Source organism: Pelmatolapia mariae, linkage group LG18 (assembly GCF_036321145.2).
Source record: "Pelmatolapia mariae isolate MD_Pm_ZW linkage group LG18, Pm_UMD_F_2, whole genome shotgun sequence".
Lineage (NCBI taxonomy): Eukaryota > Metazoa > Chordata > Actinopteri > Cichliformes > Cichlidae > Pelmatolapia > Pelmatolapia mariae.
This window is the reverse complement of record NC_086243.1, coordinates 7,625,327-7,648,174: the sequence shown is the minus strand read 5'-3', so window position 1 is coordinate 7,648,174 and position 22,848 is coordinate 7,625,327. Positions and strand designations below refer to the sequence as shown.

At 41.1% G+C, this 22,848-nt stretch overlaps 1 protein-coding gene across 1 annotated transcript; it reads left to right on the top strand.

Moving 5' to 3' along the window:
- The first annotated feature begins 7,447 nt into the window (after positions 1–7,447).
- xirp1 (xin actin binding repeat containing 1) lies at positions 7,448–21,285 on the top strand. The gene is made up of 8 exons (XM_063462680.1): positions 7,448–7,572; positions 7,713–7,767; positions 7,848–8,150; positions 8,842–8,920; positions 12,217–12,368; positions 12,975–13,016; positions 14,397–20,670; positions 20,716–21,285. Exons 1-8 carry the CDS (start codon positions 7,448–7,450, stop codon positions 21,258–21,260), a joined length of 7,575 nt encoding a protein of 2,524 aa, XP_063318750.1. The 3' UTR covers positions 21,261–21,285.
- Positions 21,286–22,848: the final 1,563 nt, after the last annotated feature.

Here is a 22,848-nt window from a genome sequence, read left to right as displayed (position 1 = left end):
CTGCACTAATGCCTAAATATCTGCTGGTCCAAATCCTCTGGTCAGAGGAAGGGCCGCTCATCCTGACTTCAGCACTCTGTGGAAGTGTGTTACGAGAGAGTGACCCACTTTGGCTGGGATCACTGTAGTGCAGCATGTGTGTGTGTGACCTGCGTGGAGAGTAAACACAGAGAGACAGTGCAGCAGGAAAAGATTATAGTGCAGAGAAATGGCACGTAAAAGAAATTATGTCTGTTCTTGGCTGCTAAAATTAGAATCTGGATATTTGACTCAAGGTAGATTTTGCAGGGTCTGCTCAGAGAGCTTGCTACAACTTACTCATAACACATCATCAAAGTGCTATGTGAGGCTTCATGTGGCTATTTATAGCACAATCACATTGCCTGGACAAAAATACATTTGAGCAAATACAGTTGGAGTTTCCTGTTCCTTTTTGCAGGCTGTTACCACGCATGGTGTGACTGTGACGCATGCTGTGTGCCTCAGATGTGTCAGGCGGATGATCCTTTTCACACCCGTGCAGCAGAGAAAGTCAGAGTTTTTGTTCCTACGTTCGTTAATATTCAGCCATTCTTTCACAACTGCCTGTATTTACTCACTATATCCATGCAGCCATCGCAGTGCAAACTGACCCAGACTCCTGACCTCATTCCTTTAGACTTTTCAGATTTAAAGCCACTCGCATGTGGCTGCTCAGTATCAGTTCAGTTTTTTTGAGCCACTTTCCTCACCATTGTCATGCACCCATATTCTGCGAATTGGTCCCATTGCCTGTCAGAAGAGAGTCAGAGCACAAACATTGCTGCTCTTTCACTTCACACTCCAGGTTACATAACCTAAGTTAACCTACATTCTGGCAGCCTCTCAGGTTGCTGCCACAGGCTTCAGTCAAGCTGTGCCAGCGATGGCCCACATACAGCAGTAATAATGCTGGTGAATTCTGACAAAGCTTCAGGCGTGTAGAAGTCTGCCCCAGTTTCTCCTTCCTTGTTGCTTGTGGTTATTATCTCAAGGATTTACCTGTGTTTTAGGAGACCGCACTCAGCTTTCCAGGGTATAAGAGGAAGTATCAGATAGTCACAGGGCGAGTGTTGTTGCTTCCAGTCAGGTAGTAAAGCAAGATGGATTGAAGCCACATGCTGTCAGGAGATTGTTTATTCTTTTCTTAGAGTTACTTCCTTGATAAACCGATAGATAGATAGATAGATAGATAGATAGATAGATAGATAGATAGATAGATAGATAGATAGATAGATAGATAGATAGATAGATAGATAGATAGATAGATAGATAGATAGATAGGTTCTCCAACTTTCTTTCTCTCTCTTTCAAATGTAAACATGGCTCCTTTTTTGCACAGCCTCTGATGTCATTTTCTTTCGTCACCATGGTCACAAGGGCAAATATAGCTCATGCGTTTTTATTTTAGAGGACAGTCAGTGAATCACTATGCTTGCCTTCATCAGCAGCAGCATCAACACTGTCAGAATCATGGGGTCTTTTTTTTTTTTTTTTTTTACGTCAGTGGTGTTCTTAGCTTACTACGTGATCTTTTTTTTCTTCTTTACTTCAGGTTTACTCATCTCATATAATTGGTATTTGTGTCTGATGCAGTCACATCAGAATTTTAGTCTCTAGAAGTTCGAAAGGATTTTTACTACTGCCCCTAAAACTTGGTTTTAATTATTAGAGGGCTTATTCTGCTCGTTTCTAGCTCCAACTTTTTAAATTCTTAGATTTTATCAGAGTATCTCTGCATGATTTACAGGTCAAAAATAACTGATCTTACACTGGGCCCTTGTGCAGCCTCACAGTCTGAAACCAGCTACTTTTTTCCATGAACTGCTCCTGACTCACTGATTATCTAGCTATTTATCTTTATGAAATTGATATTTTGAGTAATACTGTAAGCCCCAAATAAACTAGTAAATTATTTCATATTTGGGTACCCAGCGGTATTTCAAAATAGCAATAAACAAAGTTGTAAAAGAGCACAGAGAGGAATCTCACAGTTCATGGAAAAAAGAAGAAATGAAAGTCTCACTTTCTCCACCACTGAAGATAAAGACTACGGGTATAATTTCGCAACTGTGACACCTTAAGTGATGGGTCAACTGCCATCCTTTTGTCTGTGCAGTACTATCAGTTCAGGGGGGTGACACCAGAGAGCTTCCTGTGTCTCTGTGGCCACAGAGGGTGATATGTTATCTCTGAGGCAGTGTTAGAGTGTGCTCTACATGCTTAAGCTCTACAGTTGATATGGAAAGAGTGTCATGGTTGTGTGTAATGATAAAATGTTTATGTAAAAATAAAATGATGTTTGCAATAAAGTGCATTTACTCACTATCACTGCAGCATTAGCTGCAGTGATAGTGAGTAAATGCACTATTTTATGTGATAACACGAGTATATTTCCACACTTATTTCCCAAACACCATCCACTACAGTACTGTTTTTTTTAATGCGAGTCGAGCTGCAGCTCAGAGTGCAAAGTAGGTTGCACAACAATTTTCTAGAGAAGTGATCTTATCTGTAGCTTCATGTGAGCGACTCAAGCTGTAACAGCAAAGCAGCTGTATGATTGGGTTTGACATCCCCCCTCCCCTTCAACAATGAGCCTCTTGTCAACAAGAGAGCTGTGGTGACCTTTCTCACAAAACTTAAAAACTTGCCTGAGTGATGCATCGTGCACCCACAAGGCATTTTCCACCAGGGTACATAGTAAAACGCATCACTGAGTAGAGATATATTTCCTTGTGTCTGTGCTGCGGCAGCTTCATTATGCATTCACAATTAGAGACTACCAAAGTTGTGTGAGTGCACAAAGCGTGTCTGTGTGTGTGCATGTGTGTGTTCCCTTTCTTATGTCGCCCCAGCTGATTGTGCCTGGCTGTCAGCCCTGCAGTGGGAGCTCCCGTGCTCGCTGAGTCCCAGCACAGCGTGCTCTGCTGTTGGTGTTGCCTGTCACATGTGGCTCCATGTGAGGCTTTTGCAGGAGCATGCAGGAGGAAGGAGACCTGCTCTGTTCACAGCTGTTCAGGCCAGTACTGACTGTTCTGTGGAACTGTGTGGGTGAGACTGTCTGACTCCCCCCTCCCTCCTCTACACGCTCACTGATTGCCTCTCTCTTCTTCCATTACAGCTGGCAAAACACATGCTAAAGGCTAACACTGTTAGAACCACGAATCTTTAATTCTCTTCGTGATTTCTGACCACAGTGTTCCTGCTATGCACTGTAGTGTTTGTGCACAGCAGACAATAAAGTATTAAATGTGCAATAAATATATGTTTGTGTGCGTGTGTGTGTGTGTGTGTGCGTGCGTGTGTGAGCACACACATTTTTTGCTCTTGCAAAACTGGTGTGATTTATACATGAGCACATGGTCAACTGTAAAATATGACAAACAATTTTCCGTAAACAAGGAAGTAACTATGATGCCCTTTAAACTCATCTACTGCATTGTAAATGGGGGGAAGGATGCCACTCTGGCTCCATCTACTGGTGTCTCTTTTCTTTGTCCACAGATGACGTTAAAGGAACCACTTTCCTCACTCAGGTCGGCTCAGGCCTTACAACTTTCATATTGGAAATGTCTTTTTTGTGTACATTTGAATCAGAATGACACCTGACAGCAAGCCTTCGGGTCTATTTTGTGAAGTTGTGGGGAGTCGGAGGGTTAACTCCGACAAAGTTAACGAAATCTTTGTTTCTTTTCCTGAATCTACACAACAAATTTATTTCTTTTTACTCATATAGTTTGTACATATATGGTCATTGTAGAGCTCTACAAGCAGATCTGCTCTGACACTAAATACAGTTCTGTTCAAAAGCATTGAACTACCCCTCATTTCATGCCTCAAGGCCTCAAGGCGCTCATAAAGCGCCTTGAGGCAACCTTTGTTGTGATTTGGCGCTATATAAATAAAATTGAATTGAATTGAATTTCTTTATATTTTGTTAAGCCATTTAACACTGATCTATCAATCGGTCACACATAAAAAAGGCACTTAACTCAAGGAATGAACCAGTATTGTATCTACACATAAAAGATAATAAATAACCAGTTTTAAATTGTATCTTAATGCACGTTGTTGCTAGCCGTCTGTCACAAAAACACACAATTTATTCTCATTTCGTTCACTGAATTTACAAAAAATGCCAAAGGTAACACAGTTTGACAGACAAAAAACTGTCCTTTTGCACCAGCAATGTAATTCCTAAATACTACATTACAATTTGGTACTTAACCATAAATCATAAAGACCATAAATTGTTTGGCAGGTTGCTCTTTTCTTGTTTATTGATGTTGTTGTCTCAGAGCCTTTAATAATGAATACTTTGAAACTGTCTGAAACTACAACAAAATACATATGAAGGTAAATATGTTGCAAAATGTGAGATCTTGTAGAATAAAAAGTGAAATACCTCCTATTTTATAAACTGTCAGTAAGCCTACAAAATGAGCTCATAGTTCCTGTTTTTGGCCAGATAGGGGCAGCAAAGATAAGTAGCAAACACCTCTCTTTTCAGTTTGGGATTGCTGTTTGTTGGCCAGCAGTTACCAATTTACAAATTTATCTCATATGGAAAATATTTAGGTTTGTTTATTTATTTATTAATCATTTGTCCACCCACTGATAAATTCGAGTACTTTCTTTATAGCTTTGTTTTTGCTAGGAAACAACTCCTGCGGTAACGTGTTACCTCTAACTACTAAATGCTCCACTAGCTGTCAGCTAACTGTGCCTTTTCTTTTATAAAGGCTACAGAAAACTTGATCACAAGAAGTGCAACTACAAGCAACAAAGTTATTGCTGTGAATTTGTCCTAAAAGATAAGTAAATGTTTATTTAACTCATTTTAAACAAGATAAAAAGTGAAAAAACACAGCTCATGGAGAAGCTTGTGTTGCACCTCCCTTTGCTTTCACAACTGTCTTAATTCTTTATAACATGGTTTCATTTATAGCAGGTGCTGTAAACATTCCTCAGAGATTTTTTTCAATATGGACATGACAGGATCAAACAGTTCCTGCAGATTTGTCAGGTGCACATCCCTGATGAGAATCTCGGTTACATCAAATCCCAAAGGTGGTCTGTTGGATTCAGATCTGGTGATCTGGTGATCTGTAAGAAACCAGTGTGAGATTATTTAGGGTTTGTGACATGGTGCATTATCCTGCTGGAAGCAGCCATCAGACGATGGGCACATTGTGGTTATAAATAGATAAACACAGGGAGACTGTGACATTTAAACAATGCTCAGTTACTATGCGGCCAACAGTGTGTTAATCAAATATCCCAACACCATCCCCACCATGCTGTACTGTTGATAAAAGGCAGGATGGATCCATGCTTTCATGTTGTTTATGCCAAATTCTGCTGCTACCATCGGAATTTTGCAGCAGAAATCGAGACTCAGCAGCAACCTTTTTTTTCTGTTGGCCAATTTTGTCGAGTCAGTGTAAAATGTAACCTCAGTTTTCTGTTTGTAGCTGACAGGAGTGTCACCCAGTGTGGTCTTCTGCTGCTGTAGCCCTTCTGCTTCATCGTAGTTTGATGTCCATTCAGAGTAGCACTTCTGCATCTCTTGGTTCTAACCAGTGGTTATTTGAGTTACTGATGCTTCCTGTCACTGCAAAGCAATCCATGCTCCTCTGACCTCTTGCATCTACAATGCACTAATGGGATGTTTTCTATTTTTCAGACCATTCTCTGTAAACCCTAGCATGTGAAAAAAAGCAGTTTTTAAAAAATACTCAGACCAGCCCCTCTGGCATGTTCAAAGTAATTTAAATCCCTTTTCTTGCCCTTTCTGATGGTCAGTTCGAACTTCAGCACCTCATATGGACCATGTCTACAAGCCTAAAAGCAATGAATAGATGCCATATGATTGGCTGATTAGACATTTGTATTAATGAGAAGCTGGACAGGTGTACCTAATAAAGTGGCTGGTGAATATGTATGTCATCACATTCACTTGTAAACACAGAAAAGCAGTTGCAGGTGAATGCAGGCCTCGGCTCTCTCCTATTGTGACAGAGCCACTCTGTGAGTGCTTTGCAGGTTGTAGCCATCGTAAAACTGTAAAACTTAAGATTATGCTCTGCGAACTATAAAATTCCTTTGGGATAATTAGGGTATAAAATTGTATGTGCCAACAATTTAGAAATATAATATCACCCTTTGAGTACTGGCAGACTGTAATCATCAACAGAAATGGGTTCATCATCAACTTACAAGCACCGTCAGCGTTTCTGGTACTGGTATCAGCAGAATCAGCTAAACATGTTATCTGCTTGAGCACACTGAGGAACAGTAGATGGATGAATGTGGCCCTTGCTGCTGCTAACACAGTGACTAGGGTAAGGCGTGAGAGGTGCAGATAAAATGCTGCCGCTCTGGGTTTTGGTTTGGAATCCAGTAACAGAGCGGCTATGCCAGGCATTTCAGCACGGACATCTGACCGGACCAGCTGTCACGCAGGTCGGCTCTCTGGCTTCTCACTGTTTTGAATGCCTCAAGCTGTCAGCATGGTCATTAGCGTTTAAAGTATCAAATAGAAAGCATTACAATTTACAGACACATGGATACTAAAAATGTGTTTTGGTGATACGTTTAGCGTAATAAGACAAACAGAATTTTGGGAAATGCGGCTTTTTACTCCGCGTACATGTCTCCTCACTTATAAATATCAGAGTTTTATTGCTCCATCAGACAAATTCATCAGGTGATTCTATCGTGGCAGATATCATATCCGGAAGACTTGAATCACAAGGTGTTTAAGGACTTTGACCACCAGAAATTGCTGTGTCTTGTGAGAGATGCTCCTAAACCACGAGTAAGACGGAAAGACAGAAATGCAGTGGTGACAACTTCTTCTTCTTTTCAGGTTTGGAGCTGAATATTCATTTGAACTTTTTAGGTAAAAAATCATTATTTGCATCATTATTATTGAAACATTATTGTAACTGCTTTGTAGCTGATGGAGCGGCTTCTCATATGTGAGTCAGACAGAATATATATATATATATATGTGAATATGAATTCTCTGTCCAGAATTAAGATGTCATTCTTTCTTTCTTTCTTATTTGAAAGCATTAAATGTCCTTTCAGCTACAGCAATCGTGTATGTATCGCACTGTTATAAGACGGCATCTCGAGCCAGGACTCTGGGTTTGCTGCTTGAGTGCATACATTCATAAACATTAACAGAGTCAGATGACTGTCAGTGTCAGTGTCTGTTGTATAATAACTCAAAAGAAGTTAAACCTCAGTTATGTACTTGAATTTAAAAACGTCAGATTTAGAGTTTATTGATGAGTCAAAGGAAAACATTTGTGGATTTGATCTATTTTGATTTAAATGACAGCCTGGTTTTAAAAGCTTGCAGTTTGGTGAAAAAATGCTGTTGCTTTAAATTGCAGCTGTTGTTTAAAAGAATACAATGGAGGTTTTTGGCCTGAGGAGGACCCAGTCCTTGAAGAGTCTTTCTGGGATTCAGGAAAAGTCATGGGTCAATGCAGTTTCCCCCGGCTGGAAGAGAAAGTGTGTCTCTCAACTGGTGCAACAGTAAGTTCTACTGAGGCGCAAACATGTGACATTTACAGTTTATTTACATTATTCACAGGTGCTGGCAATGTTTACTGACTGTGTATTGTCTTCATTCACTCATCTGTTAATATATATTGGTATTAAATTTGTTCTAATAGTTACCAAAGCTCCTCTGACCTAAGGAGTCCTGAAAGAGCAGAGCAGAATCTTGAGGTAGGTGTCTACACCTGTGTTTGTTAAATGGAAATACTGCTAAAACTGAAAAACACATAAAAATCAACTACTCTCTTTAGCTGTCAGAAAGCTGGGTGGATGGCGGATGGAGAAGAGGGGACAGCAGAGAGAATGTGGTCCTCTGGGGCTCAGGAAGGCGCTCTAATCTTTCCAGGAGTCGCTCCATGGACTTCCTTCCTCAGAAGGAGGCTACGGGCACCAAAGCTCTGTGCGCCCTGTTCGAGTCCAAAGCTACCCTGCAGCACGGCTTCAGCAGCCCTCGGCTGAACATGGCGTCTGAAACTGACAATGTCACAGTGAGAGACTACCCTCTGCAGGACAGGAGAAGTCATAACACTTTTCTTAAGGACACAGCTACACAGGTGTGTCAGCTGCCTACTTGAGCAGTTACAAGTAGTGTTACAATACAGTGCTGGTCATCCAAATGAAACAAGCACGTGATGTGAGCCTGGTTCTGCTAAAGGTTTCTTCCTGTCAAAAGGGAGTTTTTCCTTCCCACTGTCGCCAAGTGCTTGCTCACAGGGGGTCATCTTAATGTTGGGGTTTCCTCTGTATTATTGTAGGGTCTTAAAGCACCTTGAGGTGACTGTTGATGATTTGCTGCTATACAAATAAAAGTGAATTGAATTAAATTGAATTTTGCTGAAATGTTAGTCCTATGCTTTGCATTTGGCAGTTAGCAATTTGTTTGATGAAATACAGTATAGGTAGCAATGAAACGCTAGTATTTTCATACTTTTTAAAGGAACCACTCACCTGACATGTTTGCACTTTACATCAAGAACCAGGTAGTTAGTCTGTTTGGGTAAAAAAAAGGAAAAATCTGGACCAGTTAATAGTGAAGCTTACTAATCCTGCATATCTTTCCTGGCTACGTGTTACTGAAAGGGACATGAGTGTCATCCAACTCTTAACCCAGCTATCATGGATTTTAAGCTCCCTCTATTTTAAGTCTCGACAGCCCTACTCCACACCCACCAAAATGAGACACAAAACAATCATATATTGTCTGTTATAATCCTCTTGACAACATAATGTGCTGTTTATCCACAGAAAGCCACTCAAGTGGGTGGAAGAAGGGCTGTGAATGGGCTTCCAGAGTTTCATGACAGAGCACGCAGACACTTGCCTGGTGAGCAGTGGTACTTTATTTCATATTTACTACAATCACTGACATCTAGGAGGGGATAAGGGATGGGTGCCAGAGTTTCCTTGAAGCTTTGAGGTTCATTGTCATGTAAGGTAAGACGAGTGGACACTTCTTAAGCTGTTTAATATATATGTTCCTGACAGTTCTTTGAAATATGAATGTAGGCACATTCATCTTTGCATGTCAAACAGCAGTTCTCAAGCGTATCAAATGAATCTATATTAGGTTGCCACAGAGCAAACAGTTCAGGATCAAGGCCTAGTATTTAAAGTGTCACCATGTAAATCCTGACCGAGTTTACGAAGCAGTGGCAACCCATGTGGTGTTTGGTGGTGGGAGGAAAAAGAAGCTAAATAAAGACAAGGATGTAATGTTGTAAATGCATAACTATGTGCCCGGCACACATGCTTAAGATAGGACTGAGAGTGTCACTACCAGTTCTGACCGTGACGCAGGCCTTGGCCCTCTGAGCCATGCCTGTCTGCGACCCATTACTGATATTGCTTCAGCGATACTGACGTCCTTACATTGTGAATGAACCTGGTATAACTAAGGGACAACCAGTAATGTCAGCTGTGTTTGTTCCAAAATAAAGCTGAAATATTTGGTAGCGTTTCATAATACAGCCCATGGCTTATGGTGTAATTTCCCAGCATTCGCCATCTAATTCTGTTGAATTTAGGGTGAGATTTTGATGATCTATAAACACTTATTGTGTCCTAGTGATACTTAAAGTGTAGGTAGTGTGGAAAAAGAGAGTAAGAATTGGCATTTTAAAAGACTGGACTGAGATCAGGGCAGTCTGGAGGCCAGATCAGTTTCTTTGGATCTGTGTCATGTTCCTTGAGCTGTTCATGGGTAAGTTTGGCATTGCGGGGGGTGTACATTGTTCTGTCCAATGGGACACTTGAAGGTCTATGTTGGCCGAAAACGCTGTTTAGGCCTGTGAGTGACATCCTCATGAATGCCAGGACTCAAGTAGAACTTACCAAAATAGGACCATTTGTCTGTATTTTTTCTTTCAATATATTGGCTGCCGAGCACCCACTGACACACATACTATTGGTCCCACCCAGTTCCTGTTATAGCAGGTGACAATGTATCTGTGGGAATGAGGGGTGTCCCAATCCAACAGTGACTAACATAGGTGATTGACTCAGGCGAGTAGCAGCAGCCAGCCCACCATCCCAAAATAGCCAAAGTCTTCCACTGGGACAGCGGGCACTGATAAAAATCAGCTGTCACCAAGGCCACGGGACTAGAAAGAGTTCAGTCACAGAGAGCACTGAAAGAGGAGACAGGCTCTACTACACATCACACATCACAGGGGTCCTGGGAGTGAACACAGCAGAAATACACAGGGAAAACAACGCTGGATGGTTTTTTAGTGAGTATTTATTAACTTTCTTCACATGAGGCCAAATAGCGTGACTGTGCCACTACAGTAAAATGACAATAGCACTATATAATGAGAGAGAAAGGTGTCTGGATGTACATGTTTTGTATTATTGGACTTTATTTTGTCAAATTTCATACTGTCATTGTTGAGACAAGATGATGTTGTACTTGAGAAACGAGAAATTTTTTCAACAGCAATCACAAAGTATAGAAAATTTGCAATTTTGCTCCTGTCTTTTTATGACTGAGCTATAAAGGCAGTAATTTATGAATACAATGCTCTCTTCATTAAGTGTTAAGTGCTCATCAACCGTCAGACCCCATCGGTACGCTATCCCTCAAGTTTCAAACAGATGGTTGAAACTGGAAGTCATCCGTTAGGCAGTCAGTCTGTTTCCTTCTCTATATCTTCAGAAACATTGGAAAATGAAAATGAAATGAAGGGAAAAAAAATTAACTCTTGGAAGTAGGAAAATGGTGTAACACACAATGCTATATGGGGGATCTGGGACCCTATAATACAAGTTGTCCTTTGGGATGTTGGTTTTCATTACAGTCTATGAATGTAGCTACAATTGCCAACAGCTGATGGAGGTAAAAGGCGGTGGTGGTGGTGAAGAACAAATGCCAGCTGCATTTAACCATCATTTGTACAGCTGCCAGCATCCCAAAATTCCCTCCCATTAGCATGCTGCTAATAGCTCCTCTTCATTCCTGAAGAATTACCCAGATCAAAGAGATGTCGGCAGACATTGCTCAGAAAACGTTGGAATCACTGAAAAAGGTTTCTAGTTGTGTCATTGAAGCTTAATTTCATTTTCGAGTCTGTAAGAATGAGTCTTTATTCATTATTTCCTCTGTCGAGACCAGTTTGCGTGGATGTTTGTGAACACACGTCGATGATGAGTGACAGTTGACCTCTCGGTTTACTGGGTGAGGACTTTCATGGGGTGGGCATGGCAGTCGGTTGCATGATTCTGTCTGCTCACCCATCTGTGAAAATGCTTTAAGTCCAGACTCGTGAGAGGCGCCGGCTCGCCAGGCCATCCTTTTGTCCTGTCGGGGCTTAGTGCGTGAAAAGGGAGGTGTGTTTAAATCTGGCCATTAGTTACAGCTGGATGGCCTGTGCAGCATACTGTGCTGTTGACCTCTGAACATATTTTTCATGATGCTGCTGTTGAATTTTTTTCTAAACTCATTATATTTACTTAACTCCAGCTGAGGAACAAATTTCAGCTAATACAGTCTGATTGCAGGGTGGGTTTTTTTTGCATAAAAATCAATTTCAGAACACATGCATGTGGTTTACTGGGCTGGGCAGTCGCATTCTTTTGGTCAGGTGTTGATGGTTTGATGGGAGAGAGCCCATTCAAACAATGTGCAAACAATCTGTGTCCCTCCAGCTGAGCTAGCAGTTGCTGTTTTTTTTTCTTCTTGGGTGTCATGGTCAATCCGTGGAATGCATTTTGATGATAGTCCTGGGCAGCAGGGAGGGCTGTGTGGGCCTATTTATCTACCGGGATCAAAGCTCGTAATCTGACTTGTTTGTTACAATATCTCTCTTTACTAAAACATATGTTGTTTCATGGCATAATGCATGTGAGCTAGAATCCATGAGGTAACAGGAAGCTACAACAGTGATAAGACAGATTCCACCATAACTAAAAATACACAGACACAGCGTTATCAGTCAACTTGTTGCTGACACTGGACACGCACGGCTTTGCTTATTTTAGGATACAGCAGTATCCTGTTGTTCCACTTTTATGCATGTGTGTGCCACTAGGTTTAAGTTAGAAATCCCAAGACTCCAGATGTATTATTGGGCAAATCTAATAATGAATTCAACATTAATTTGATGTCGGATTTTGCTCTTGCAGAGGACAAATACAGCTCTTCACTGACTAAAGGGGGCACCCCAACAAGACAAACCAGAGACAGAACATCTACTTCCTTCTCAGTGAGAGACAGATCAACTCTCTATCTGTCAAGAACAGCAGCCACTGACACCACAGGAGGCCCAACACAACCAGTGAGTTCCTGAAATGCTTCTCATTCCTCCCCACAAAGTGAGGTCAAGGGCTTCAATGGGGAATTTTCTGTGTGCTAGGTCACAACAGGAGCGTCTCAACACTTTAGTGCATGTTTGAAATGTGTGGAACACAGTGCTAATGTATATATGTAACAAATAATAAAGTTCTGTGTGATTCAAACTGATTTAAATCACTCTTTGCTTTTGTTTAACAGGAATTCATTGGTAGGCTAGGAAAAAGGGCTAAAAACAGTAAGGTACAGTATACATCATTTAGAAACCTTTACAGGAGAATGTGGTTTCTCAGTATTGTGTGCTGTGCATCTAAGTCTTTGCTTCCACCATCAAACACACAGTAAACCTACGGGCTCACATTAAATGCAACATAAAGCACAATCTTGTAAACAATACTGGCCCTGTGTGAAAAGTAAGTGCCCCTTCTTGTTAAATTGTGAATTAATTACTAAAAACTTAGTTCAATTTCACTAGCCACACCTAGACCTGATTCCTGGCACCTGTTGAATCAAGAAATCACTCAAATAGAACCCGTCTAACAAAGTGATGTACTCTAAAAGATCTTGAACTATTGTGAGATGACTCATCCAGAAGTTCAGAAAAGAGCCCAGAACAACATCTAAAGAACTGCAAGCCTCAACTGTCCCATGAATTCTGCTCTCTACCAGAAAAAACCCCGAAAGAGAATTTTCAGCCATCAGTTTGTGCCCTGAAGCTTGAGCACACCTGTGTTATAAAGCAAGACACTGATTGAAAACACACCAGCAAGTCCACCTCTGAATGGTTAAAAAAACAAAATGAAGGTTTTACAGTGGCCTAGTGAAAGATTGAGAGGGTTTTTGAGTATGGACAGATACTCAAAAACCTCCAAATTGGCTGAATTCTTCATTTCTGCAAAGAAGAGAGGGCCACACTTCAGGGTCAAAAAGTCCAACAATGAGTCCTTCACAGTGATGTGAAAGACTTATTGCTGGTTATTGCAAAGCCTTGATTACAGTTCTTGCTGCTAAGGATGGCATAACCAGTTGTTAGGTTTATGGGCTGTTACTTTTTCACAAAGGGTCAGGTATGTTTAAATCATTTAGATAATTTACTTTTGTTTACATTTTTCTGGTTTGTAATTAATTGTAGTTGTATGTAGTTATGTTGTTATGTAGGTATGTTATGTTGAAAAACTGAGAATGACCACAAGGTGGTGCCTCCATCTTTTCTGTTGAGCTGAGCTCCAGCGCAGAATTGAACACAGACACAGAGTATCTCCATCAAAACTACTATCAGATCAAGAGTAATCATTAAGCAGTGTTGACCTTGTTCTGCTGCTGAGAATGAATAATAATTACATTAGTAATGTATTACTGAGGTGACCTTGCACCTTTATGAGCTAATAAGATTTATACCAGTGAGCTGCTAGTTCTCCATGGACACCAACAACTCAAAATCTAGCTTTTGTTATTTCCATCTGAATGTTTATTTTGGGATTGAAAGTGAATCAAAATCATCTCAATTAGGTGTTTTTGTATTCAGTTTTTTTTTTTTTCGTTTCAACAAGCGTCTCTATCATGCATGTGGCATATCTCTGTGAACTTATCAACAATAGCTGGTTGACTGATGGCAGCCTGTCCGAAGCTTTTAACAATGCCCAACCCTAGTTTACACTGCAACAATGTAGCTAGAAAGAAAAAAAACGTAATACAGATTTAAATTTAACACTGTTTTCACTTTTTTCACCTAAAAAAGTTAAAAACAACTAGCCACACTAGCAGCCTCGGCGGGGTGTATGTGTGATATTTGCCTACTAACAGCTGTGAAGTGTTTTTGGTAACCCTGGTGTGACTGAGGATGGTTTGGGGTGAAAAAGCATAAAAGAAGTGAAGCGAGCATAAAAGAAGGTAAAGTATGGCTTTCCTTGCTATGTATGTCATTCTAATATTTGCATGTATTTTTTAATGCTCTTTTTGTTGACTAGATCACTAGATCCTGATAATATTCTTTAATTTCTTTTATTGTTTCAAGATGGCTGACCAGACCAGAAAAGTCACAGTTTTACAATCATCTCCTGAAGAAGATGACTTACCCCTCCCCCCACCTCCCCCTGTACCACCTAGACCTCTCGACTATGAAGGGCCTTCATCGTTAAGTAGCCTTCCCGTGCCTCCACCTAAAGAAACCTTCTCCACATTCTACCAGCAACGGCAGAAAAATGAGCTGAAGAGGCTCTTTAAACACATCCACCCAGACTTACGGGCAAGTCTCGATGACGCAGTGGATGATGAGATCATGAAGGCAGTGCAGTCAGAAAACACTCAGGCAGCAGATGCAGCTTATCAGGGGGAAGTGCAATCCATGAGATGGATCTTTGAGAACTGGACTCTGGACAGTATTGGAGATTCTCATTCAACCAAAAAGCTGGTGGATAATGAGGAGTTAAAGGGTGGAGATGTAAGAAGCACCTCCTCGATGTTTGAACATATTGACAGCACCCAACTACAGTCTGCCAAAAGGCAGATTTCTGTCAGGGGGGATGTGAGAACATCAATGTGGTTGTTTGAGACCCAGCCCTTGGATTCCTTAAATAGATCCGTAAATGAAGAGGGTGAACTAGTTGAGGCAGTGCTGAAAGAACCCGTACAGCCTGGGGATGTAAGAGGGACTCGTCTGCTTTTTGAGTCTAAAGCACTGAGTGACTTGGGGCGCTGCAACTCCATTGAAGATCATAGTTTCCTGAAACTGAAATCTGAGCTTCAGGAGCTGAAAGGTGATGTCCAAAAGACCGTGAAACTGTTTCAGGCAGAACCTTGCTGTGCTATCAGAGACAACAGTGGCAATATGCATGAGATTAAATCCATCTGCAGGGAGGAGATCGACAGTAGTGGTGTTTGCACTGCCCGCTGGCTTTTTGAAACCCAGCCTTTGGACCTGATCAGTAAGGGAACTGATGTCGTGAAAATAATTCGGGGCATATCGCTAGAGGAGGGTCAACGAGGAGGCGTTGACCGGAAGAGGTGGATGTTTGAAACTGAGTCATTTGACAGAATACCTGAGGCTGTAGGAGAGAACACATTTGAAGGAGCCGTAGCTGAGTGCACAGGAGAGGTTGATGTCGTCAACAAGAAGAAATTCTTTGAAATGAAACCACTGGCAGCAGGAAACATGGCAGAAAAGTCTTTGGAAAAAGAAGACGTAATTGGTGGAGATGTCAAGACCTCCCTTTGGCTGTTTGAAACGCAGCCCATGGAGACGCTTAGTGATAGCTATGAAGTCGGGAGCCTGAAGAAAATTACCCTTTCAGCTGAAGAACAAGGTGAAGTAAAAGACAAAAAACAGTTATTTGAAAGCTGCAGCATTCAAAAGAGCACTTCATTAAAAGAACAAGTGATTGAAAAAGGTGACGTGAAGGGATTCAAAGAACTTTTTGAAAAAATTCCTTTGAGCAAAATTGCTCCTTCTGGGGAGGAGATTACCGAGAACGAAGAGTCTATTGCAGTTGGAAATGTAAAAGGTAACAGAGAAATATTTGAAACAACTCCATTATATGCAATAAAAGACAGCTCTGGAAACCTTCATAAGGTTACAACAGTCAGCCGAGAGGAATTCACTCAAGGGAAAGTCAAAAACTATAAGTGGATGTTTGAGACGAAGCCGTTAGACCAACTGGTAGAAGGAAAAGCAAATGTGGAGGTAATCAAAGGTATCACAAGACAGGAAGACAACACAGGTGATGTCAAAACGGCAAAGTGGCTTTTTGAAACACAGACAATTGATGGGATTCATTCAAAGTTCAATCAGACAAAGCAAACTTCTTCTTTGGAGGAGGAACCGCATAAAGGTGACGTGAAGACCTGTAAATGGTTGTTTGAAACACAGCCAATGGACATTTTGTATGACAAATCCGAAAAAGCAAAAGATAAAGAAGCCATTGAAGATACCAATGTCAAGTCCTTTACATGGCTGTTTGAGTCACAGCCTCTAGATAGCATCAAAGATGGGGAAAAGTACAATTTGAAGCTATGCAGCACCATACGAGATTCAGTCCAATCAGAGGTTGGTGTTCAAACTGTGAAACATCTTTTTGAAACAGAGGCCTTGGACAGAATAAGAAAGGATACAAATTCAGACCAAAATCTGAGATGTGTCAGCCAAGTGAACTTTCAGTCAGGGGAAGTTTCACGAGTCAAAGAACTCTTTGAATCCCAGTCTCTTGACGAAATAGGATCAGAAATCATGGCAGCATCTGATCAGCAGAACCAAGGCGAACAAATCGAGAAAGGTTCTGTAAATAAATTTACTTGGATGTTTGAGAACTGCCCCATGAGCCAGATCAACAAGGACAGCAATGACACAAATACACCAAGGGTTGAGAGTATTGAAAGTGGTGATGTTCAGAAGAAAAAGTTTATATTTGAAACATCATCACTGGATAAAATTCACGATGAACCCGTTGAGCAGAATTGGGTCAATGTGGAGCAGCCTGTGAGCAATATAGATGTGAAGTCAAGCACTATGATGTTTGAGTCCCTGCCACTGTATGCCATCAGAGACAAAGAGGGCCAGTTTCATGAAGTTACAACTCTAAAAAAGGAAGAGGTAATGAGTGGTGACGTAAGAGGAGCAAGGTGGATGTTTGAGACAAAACCACTCGATGCCATCAAGGCGGAGAATGAAGTTTATGTCATACGAGCTGTCACCCAGGAGGACGTCAAGAAAGGAGACGTTAAATCAGCCAGGTGGAAATTTGAGACACAACCTCTTGACTCCCTTACAAGTCGAGATGAGCTCTCAGTCAGGGTGACTGAAGACTTTGGAAGCAGTAATGTGCAGCTGAATAAACAGTTATTTGAATCTGAGCAGCAGTGCAAGAAGTTTGTGAGAATGGTTAGTGTCACTGATGTGCAGCGTGGCGATGTCAGGACCTCCACCTGGCTCTTTGAGAATCAAACAATTGACAGCCTGAAAGGGGAGCCTCAGGAGCAGGGTCCAGTAAAAACAGTCCACAGGGAAGATAGCCAGAAGGGAGATGTGAAACGCTGCACTTGGCTCTTTGAATCGCAGCCCCTGGACAAAATTAAGGAGCCAGAAGAAACCTCAGTGCAAAGTGCTAAAGACATACCAAAAGCTGATGTGAAGTGCACCACCTGGCTCTTTGAGACCACTCCACTAGACAAAATCACCGCCAACAGTGTGGCTAATACCCTTTCGTATTTGAATGAAAATGCTTTTGTTCACTCAAGCGGCATCATAATAGAGGCAGATGGCAGCAGAAATGTTAACATGGCAAAATATATGTTTGAAAACAAAGAAGGGGTGCAGATTGAGAAAGAGGATGTTGTTGAGGGTAACATCAGGAACATCATGCTACAGCTCTTGGTCAGACCAACTCTCAAACCACAAGTAACTCTTCTGAGAGAAACTGAAAAAGGTAAAGTTAACACAACAGTAGTCGAGCTTCCAGTCTCCCAGGCGACCGGCACAGTCAACATCGAACACGATCAAAGACTACAAAACATTGCCCAGGTAATTGATGACTTGCTCATTCAACAAAATAATTTGAAAAAGGGAATCATAATGCAAGAGACTGCGGCGGGACAAGCAGAGATGTCCGCTTATTCACTCATCTGCAATTATGAAATCAAAACCGAGAGTCTGGTTACAGAGAGGGGAGATGTTAAGTCTACAATTGGAAATTTGTTAGCTACTGCCAGTAGTCAGAGGATAGCAGCGTCGTGTAGAGTGGACGAAACAGAGAAGGGAAATGTGAATTTGTACAAAAGCTGCATTGAAAAGGGAGATCTGCATTATCTCAAAAGTCTTCACACCGAGGCATCTGAAGATGAAGCTGATCAGAGCCTTCTGACTAAGGAACAGATTGAAACAGTTCAGGGAGGTGTGAGGGAAGCAAAGAGAAACCTCTATCAGCAAAAAGAGCAGGCAGAACGAACAATTTCTGATGTTTTACCAGGGGACGTAAAGAACACCAAAAAGGTTTTTTCATCAGAGTGCTCTGTCAGTGTTGACAGCTGTGTACCAAAGGAGGAAATTGTCCCTGGAGATGTCAAGGCAACAATGCAATCATTAGAACGTGCAAAGCAACAGAGCATGTGTGTGGAGCGGGAGGTCATTACACCTGGAACTATTTATGACATGGACCTGTCAGCTCAAGGTCCTGAAAGCGAAGGAAACCAAGCACAAAAAGAAGTCATTATATCTGGAGACGTAAAAGCAGCTAAAAGGTCTCTTGAAATGGCAAAGCAGCAAAGCATGCAAGTAGAGCGGGAAGTCATCATTCCTGGAAAAATATACAACCTGAATATGTCCGCACAAGAAGAAAGCTCATCAACAGTGGCACAATCAACATGTTCGTCCTCCTCAAGATGCCAGCAAATCAGGACTTCTCCGAAGGTCAGTGATACAGAGAAAGCTCAGGAAAGCCATATCTCCTTTGAGACTTGTCAACAGAGTGCAGCTATAGACAGTAATAGTGCCCCAGAATCACTGCCACCTTTTCTAAGTTGCGAGTTAAATAGTCAGGCAAATGAAGATGAGACAGAACAAGTTATCAGAGGAGATGTGAAAGCAGCTATTAGAGCTCTGCAGAGTGCAGCAACAGAGCAGAAGCTCCTAGATAAGGAAAATATTATAAGCGGTAATGTGCAATTGGCTCTCAAATCTCTTGAGAAGTCTAGCGTAAATGTATCCAAAGGAGACTATAAAGCTGCCATGATATACAGAAATTCAGGCAGGGCTTGTTCAGAGAGGAGCAAGACTGTTCACAAGCAGTGTGTTGTGGTGCCTGTGCCTCGATCTGACGCAAAATTATCTCCTTCAATTTCAGTAACCTGTGAAGGACAACCATCTATTACAACACAGAATTCAGCTCCCAACCCTGTAGCAAACGGAACCTCTAAATCACCCCACTCTGAAAGGCCAAGTCCACCTCCGCTGCCTCAAAAGACTGAGAAACCACAGGAGCAGAAGCCAGCTTTACCACCAAAGCCACAATGGATAAAATCTGTAGTTGTGGAAGAACCAAATACATCACCTAACAAAGTTTCCTGCCCTGTTAAAGAAAATACAAAAAGTGTAGTAATTCGTCCGAAACAAAGCCAGTCGTTTCCTACGAGCTCGGTGGGTAGCCAAGAAACTACAACACATGGAAAACTCAGTAAACAATGCTCACATGAAACATACCAACAACAAAAATGTGTTAATGAAGAAATGCAAGTGTCAAATCAAGCAAATGTATATCTGCCAATCAAGCCAAAGGCTCAGGAAAGCAGCAAGAAACAGGAAACAGCACAACTCACAGAGAGGAAATCAGACTGCAAAATGACCATGTCAAGCAGCAGTGAAGTGAAAACAGAGAAAAATGTGAAACAGAAAATCAAAGCAGCTGAGGAGATACAGATACGTATGAGGGGTTATGAAGATGGTGAGCATGAAATCAACACAAGCTTGAAGGCAGCACTAAATAACTTTGAAGGAAAGGACAGAGACACTTCCAAGAAGGCAACAATCACAGATGATAACGGTAGAGGTCATAAAAAGACCGAAAAGACTGTTCAAGAATACAAATCAAATCTCAAACCTCAAGAAAAGCAGCACAAGCCTGGACTGCAGACATCAGTCACTACAGGCCATGTGCAGGAAAACAACCCGGACCAAAAGCAACCAACATTTGAGGATAAAGTTGTTTTAAGAGAGAAGAAGGCAAGAGAGACAGAGGATGAAAGACGACAAAGACTCTCTGTACACATGGAAGAGATCGTAAAAGGAAATGTAAAGGCAGCCATGGAAATCTTTGAAAACTTTAGGAAAAGAGAGGAACTCAAGGGGATCCTATCTCAAGTGCAAGAAATAGAGGGAGAAGCCAGCAGTGTAGATGACAGTTCACTGAATACATTATACCAGAATGTCCCTACTTGGATGGGTACATCAAGGAGAAACGCTAAGCAAGGTAAAATGGAGGAAAAGAAAGTTGAAGTAGAAACCCAGGATGATGATCTTGAAAGCATCTCCTCAGTTGAGACGGCATATGAAGATCTGGAAAAAGCAAGCAAGGAAATAATGAACCTGAAGGAACAGACTTTAGCAAAGCTGCTTGAAATCGAAGAGACGATTAAAAAGGCTCTGTACTCCGTCTCCAATCTGAAATCTGAGGCCGACATTGCAGGGTTGTCGGGGCTGTTCGATGAGTCTTTGAAATCTGAGCAAAACTTTCAACCTGCCAACAACATCAGGAAGATAAGCATTGTTTCAAGCAAGGCCAAATCAGGTCAGACAAAAGAGACAAGCGATGTAAATCTCCAGACAGATTTGGATTCAAGTCTTTCCAAAGAGGAAGTGTCGAGAAAAGGGCACAATAAGCCCCTTATTAGACAGTCTTCCTCTCAGTCTTCACCATCATTCATCTCCATTCACTCAGCTGCCAGAAAACCAAGTGATCAACCAAAGCCAACCATGTCAACATTTAAACCAAAAACTAATAGCTGCTCTGACAGTTGTCAAAATGTGAACAGCGATCTGGAGTCCGCAGCTGCCGAGTCTTCAAAAAATGGCCCACAGCGCAAGGTCAGTGTTCTTGAAGTGCAAACCGCAGAGCAACCCGCAGGAATAATTGGCACGAAGACTGTCAGTGAAACTTATGAAGAGAGCGACGGCTTTGGCAATGTATTTGTTTCCTCCAGGACTTCAACATTTGTCACCAAACAGTCTGACAGTAAAACATCTGCCCTGTTTGAAATTAGTCCAACCAGATACGAAGTCATGACATCCCCACTGATGCGAAGATCCGGGCGCTTTTTTGAAGATAAAGTGTCGAGGAGCACCAAGGACGACGGGACGGTATTTGTAACATTCGGCCCACCAAAGGAAACGCACTGAACGAGCCACTTATTAGTGCGTTCCACGGTCCTTTAACTTTAGGAAAGCAGTTTTATTTACGTGTGTTTTCATCCCAGTTTTGTTTTATTAGTGAAACTGTTTTGTTTGTCTTTAAACTGAACTCATGAAATCATGAAAATGTTACCTTTAAACTGCAAACTTTTTGTCTTATAGATTTTATACTGTAACCACATGATAAAGTGTTAAGATCTTTTAACAAGGCTGAACACAAAGTTAGCACTGTTTGTTCTTCTGTTTTAAACAACTGTCAAATAAATGACAGGTTAGAAGATGTGACTGTTATCGGTGATTTTTTTCTTTATTCTCATTCCTTGAATTATAAATATAAAAAATGACCACAGAGCAGCCACATCATTATCACCAACCACTGATGCTACTTTTCAGCATACTATAACCAGATTAGCTCACACACAGAATTTATAATAACTCAATTCCGTGTATATCGACTTTGCTTGGCCCGAAATCAAAGTGATGATAATAAAATGTAGAATCTCTAAAGTTAAATGTCCCTGCTGATTTGGGATCTTGTCTTGGTGGAGATGCCAGGCAAAATGCAATTCAGTAATGACAAAAAAAATGTTAAAGGGGTAAAAAGAAGATCAAGCAAAAACTTAAATTAATCCAAAATCTTTGTGTAGCTGAGACATGGCTTGATTATTCTACAACTCTTAATTTGTTGTTTAAATATTTTGCCCAGCAAAATTGTCACTTAACTGTATATAAACAGAGATGAAATGGCGCAGCCACTTCGCCTTGCTGCCAGTTTTTTTTACAGAGGTTACGGCAATGGAAAATGTTCCCGTGGCTCCCAAAGCCCATTAACTTGTAAACCACAAATATAAAATTGACTTCTTTAGCTACCTTTTTAAAAATCCAGTGGTATTTAGTTTGAATGAATATCCAATCTCTAGGCTAATATATGAAACAGTAGTACATTGGTGCACAACCAATAATTCACACAATACTCCTAAGTTACTTAAGTAAATTCTACAAAGAGTATTTCTTCACCAAATTACTTCATAAATTGCTTTTTAAAGGAAACCTGGAGTCAGATGTTGCACAGTTGTAATGGATCTATGATGAGAAATCACACCACCGCTATACTTTTTAAAATGTCAGTTTCTGTTTTGGTGACGTTTTCTCTGCTTTTGCCTGCAGCTATCCCACAGACATTCATTTCAAAATACCCCTCTTTTCTTCTCCCATTGTTAGTTGCTTTGAAAATACAGGATTTTGCAAACATCAAACACATCTGAAAGCCTCACTGTTGCTGTTTTTACCTAAAGTTGAATACCTCATAAATGTGACATTATCTAGTTGTGTAATTGCTAAATACCAGGAATCAAACTTGTCAGTGGTCATGTGACATTAAGAGTACACCTTAAAACATCTAAGATGTGAGTTGTAAGTAGTTCCTGTGGGTTTCTTCTAACTTATTATTTTTAAAAAAGTACACATAACTGTAGATCATAGATCTCTCCACTACAGGTGGCTGCATTTGTAAAGCATTACAGAAAAGATCCTGTCATGTCAAACCTACAAGACAAAGTAACCTTAAACTAAGTTT

Coding starts and splice junctions, on each gene's coding strand:
- xirp1 (XM_063462680.1), top strand. CDS start 7,448: ATGGAGGTTTTTGGCCTGAGGAGGACCCAGTCCTTGAAGAGTCTTTCT. Junction 8,151..8,841: donor TTAAGGACACAGCTACACAG/GTGTGTCAGCTG, acceptor GTTTATCCACAG/AAAGCCACTCAAGTGGGTGG. Junction 8,921..12,216: donor AGCACGCAGACACTTGCCTG/GTGAGCAGTGGT, acceptor TTGCTCTTGCAG/AGGACAAATACAGCTCTTCA.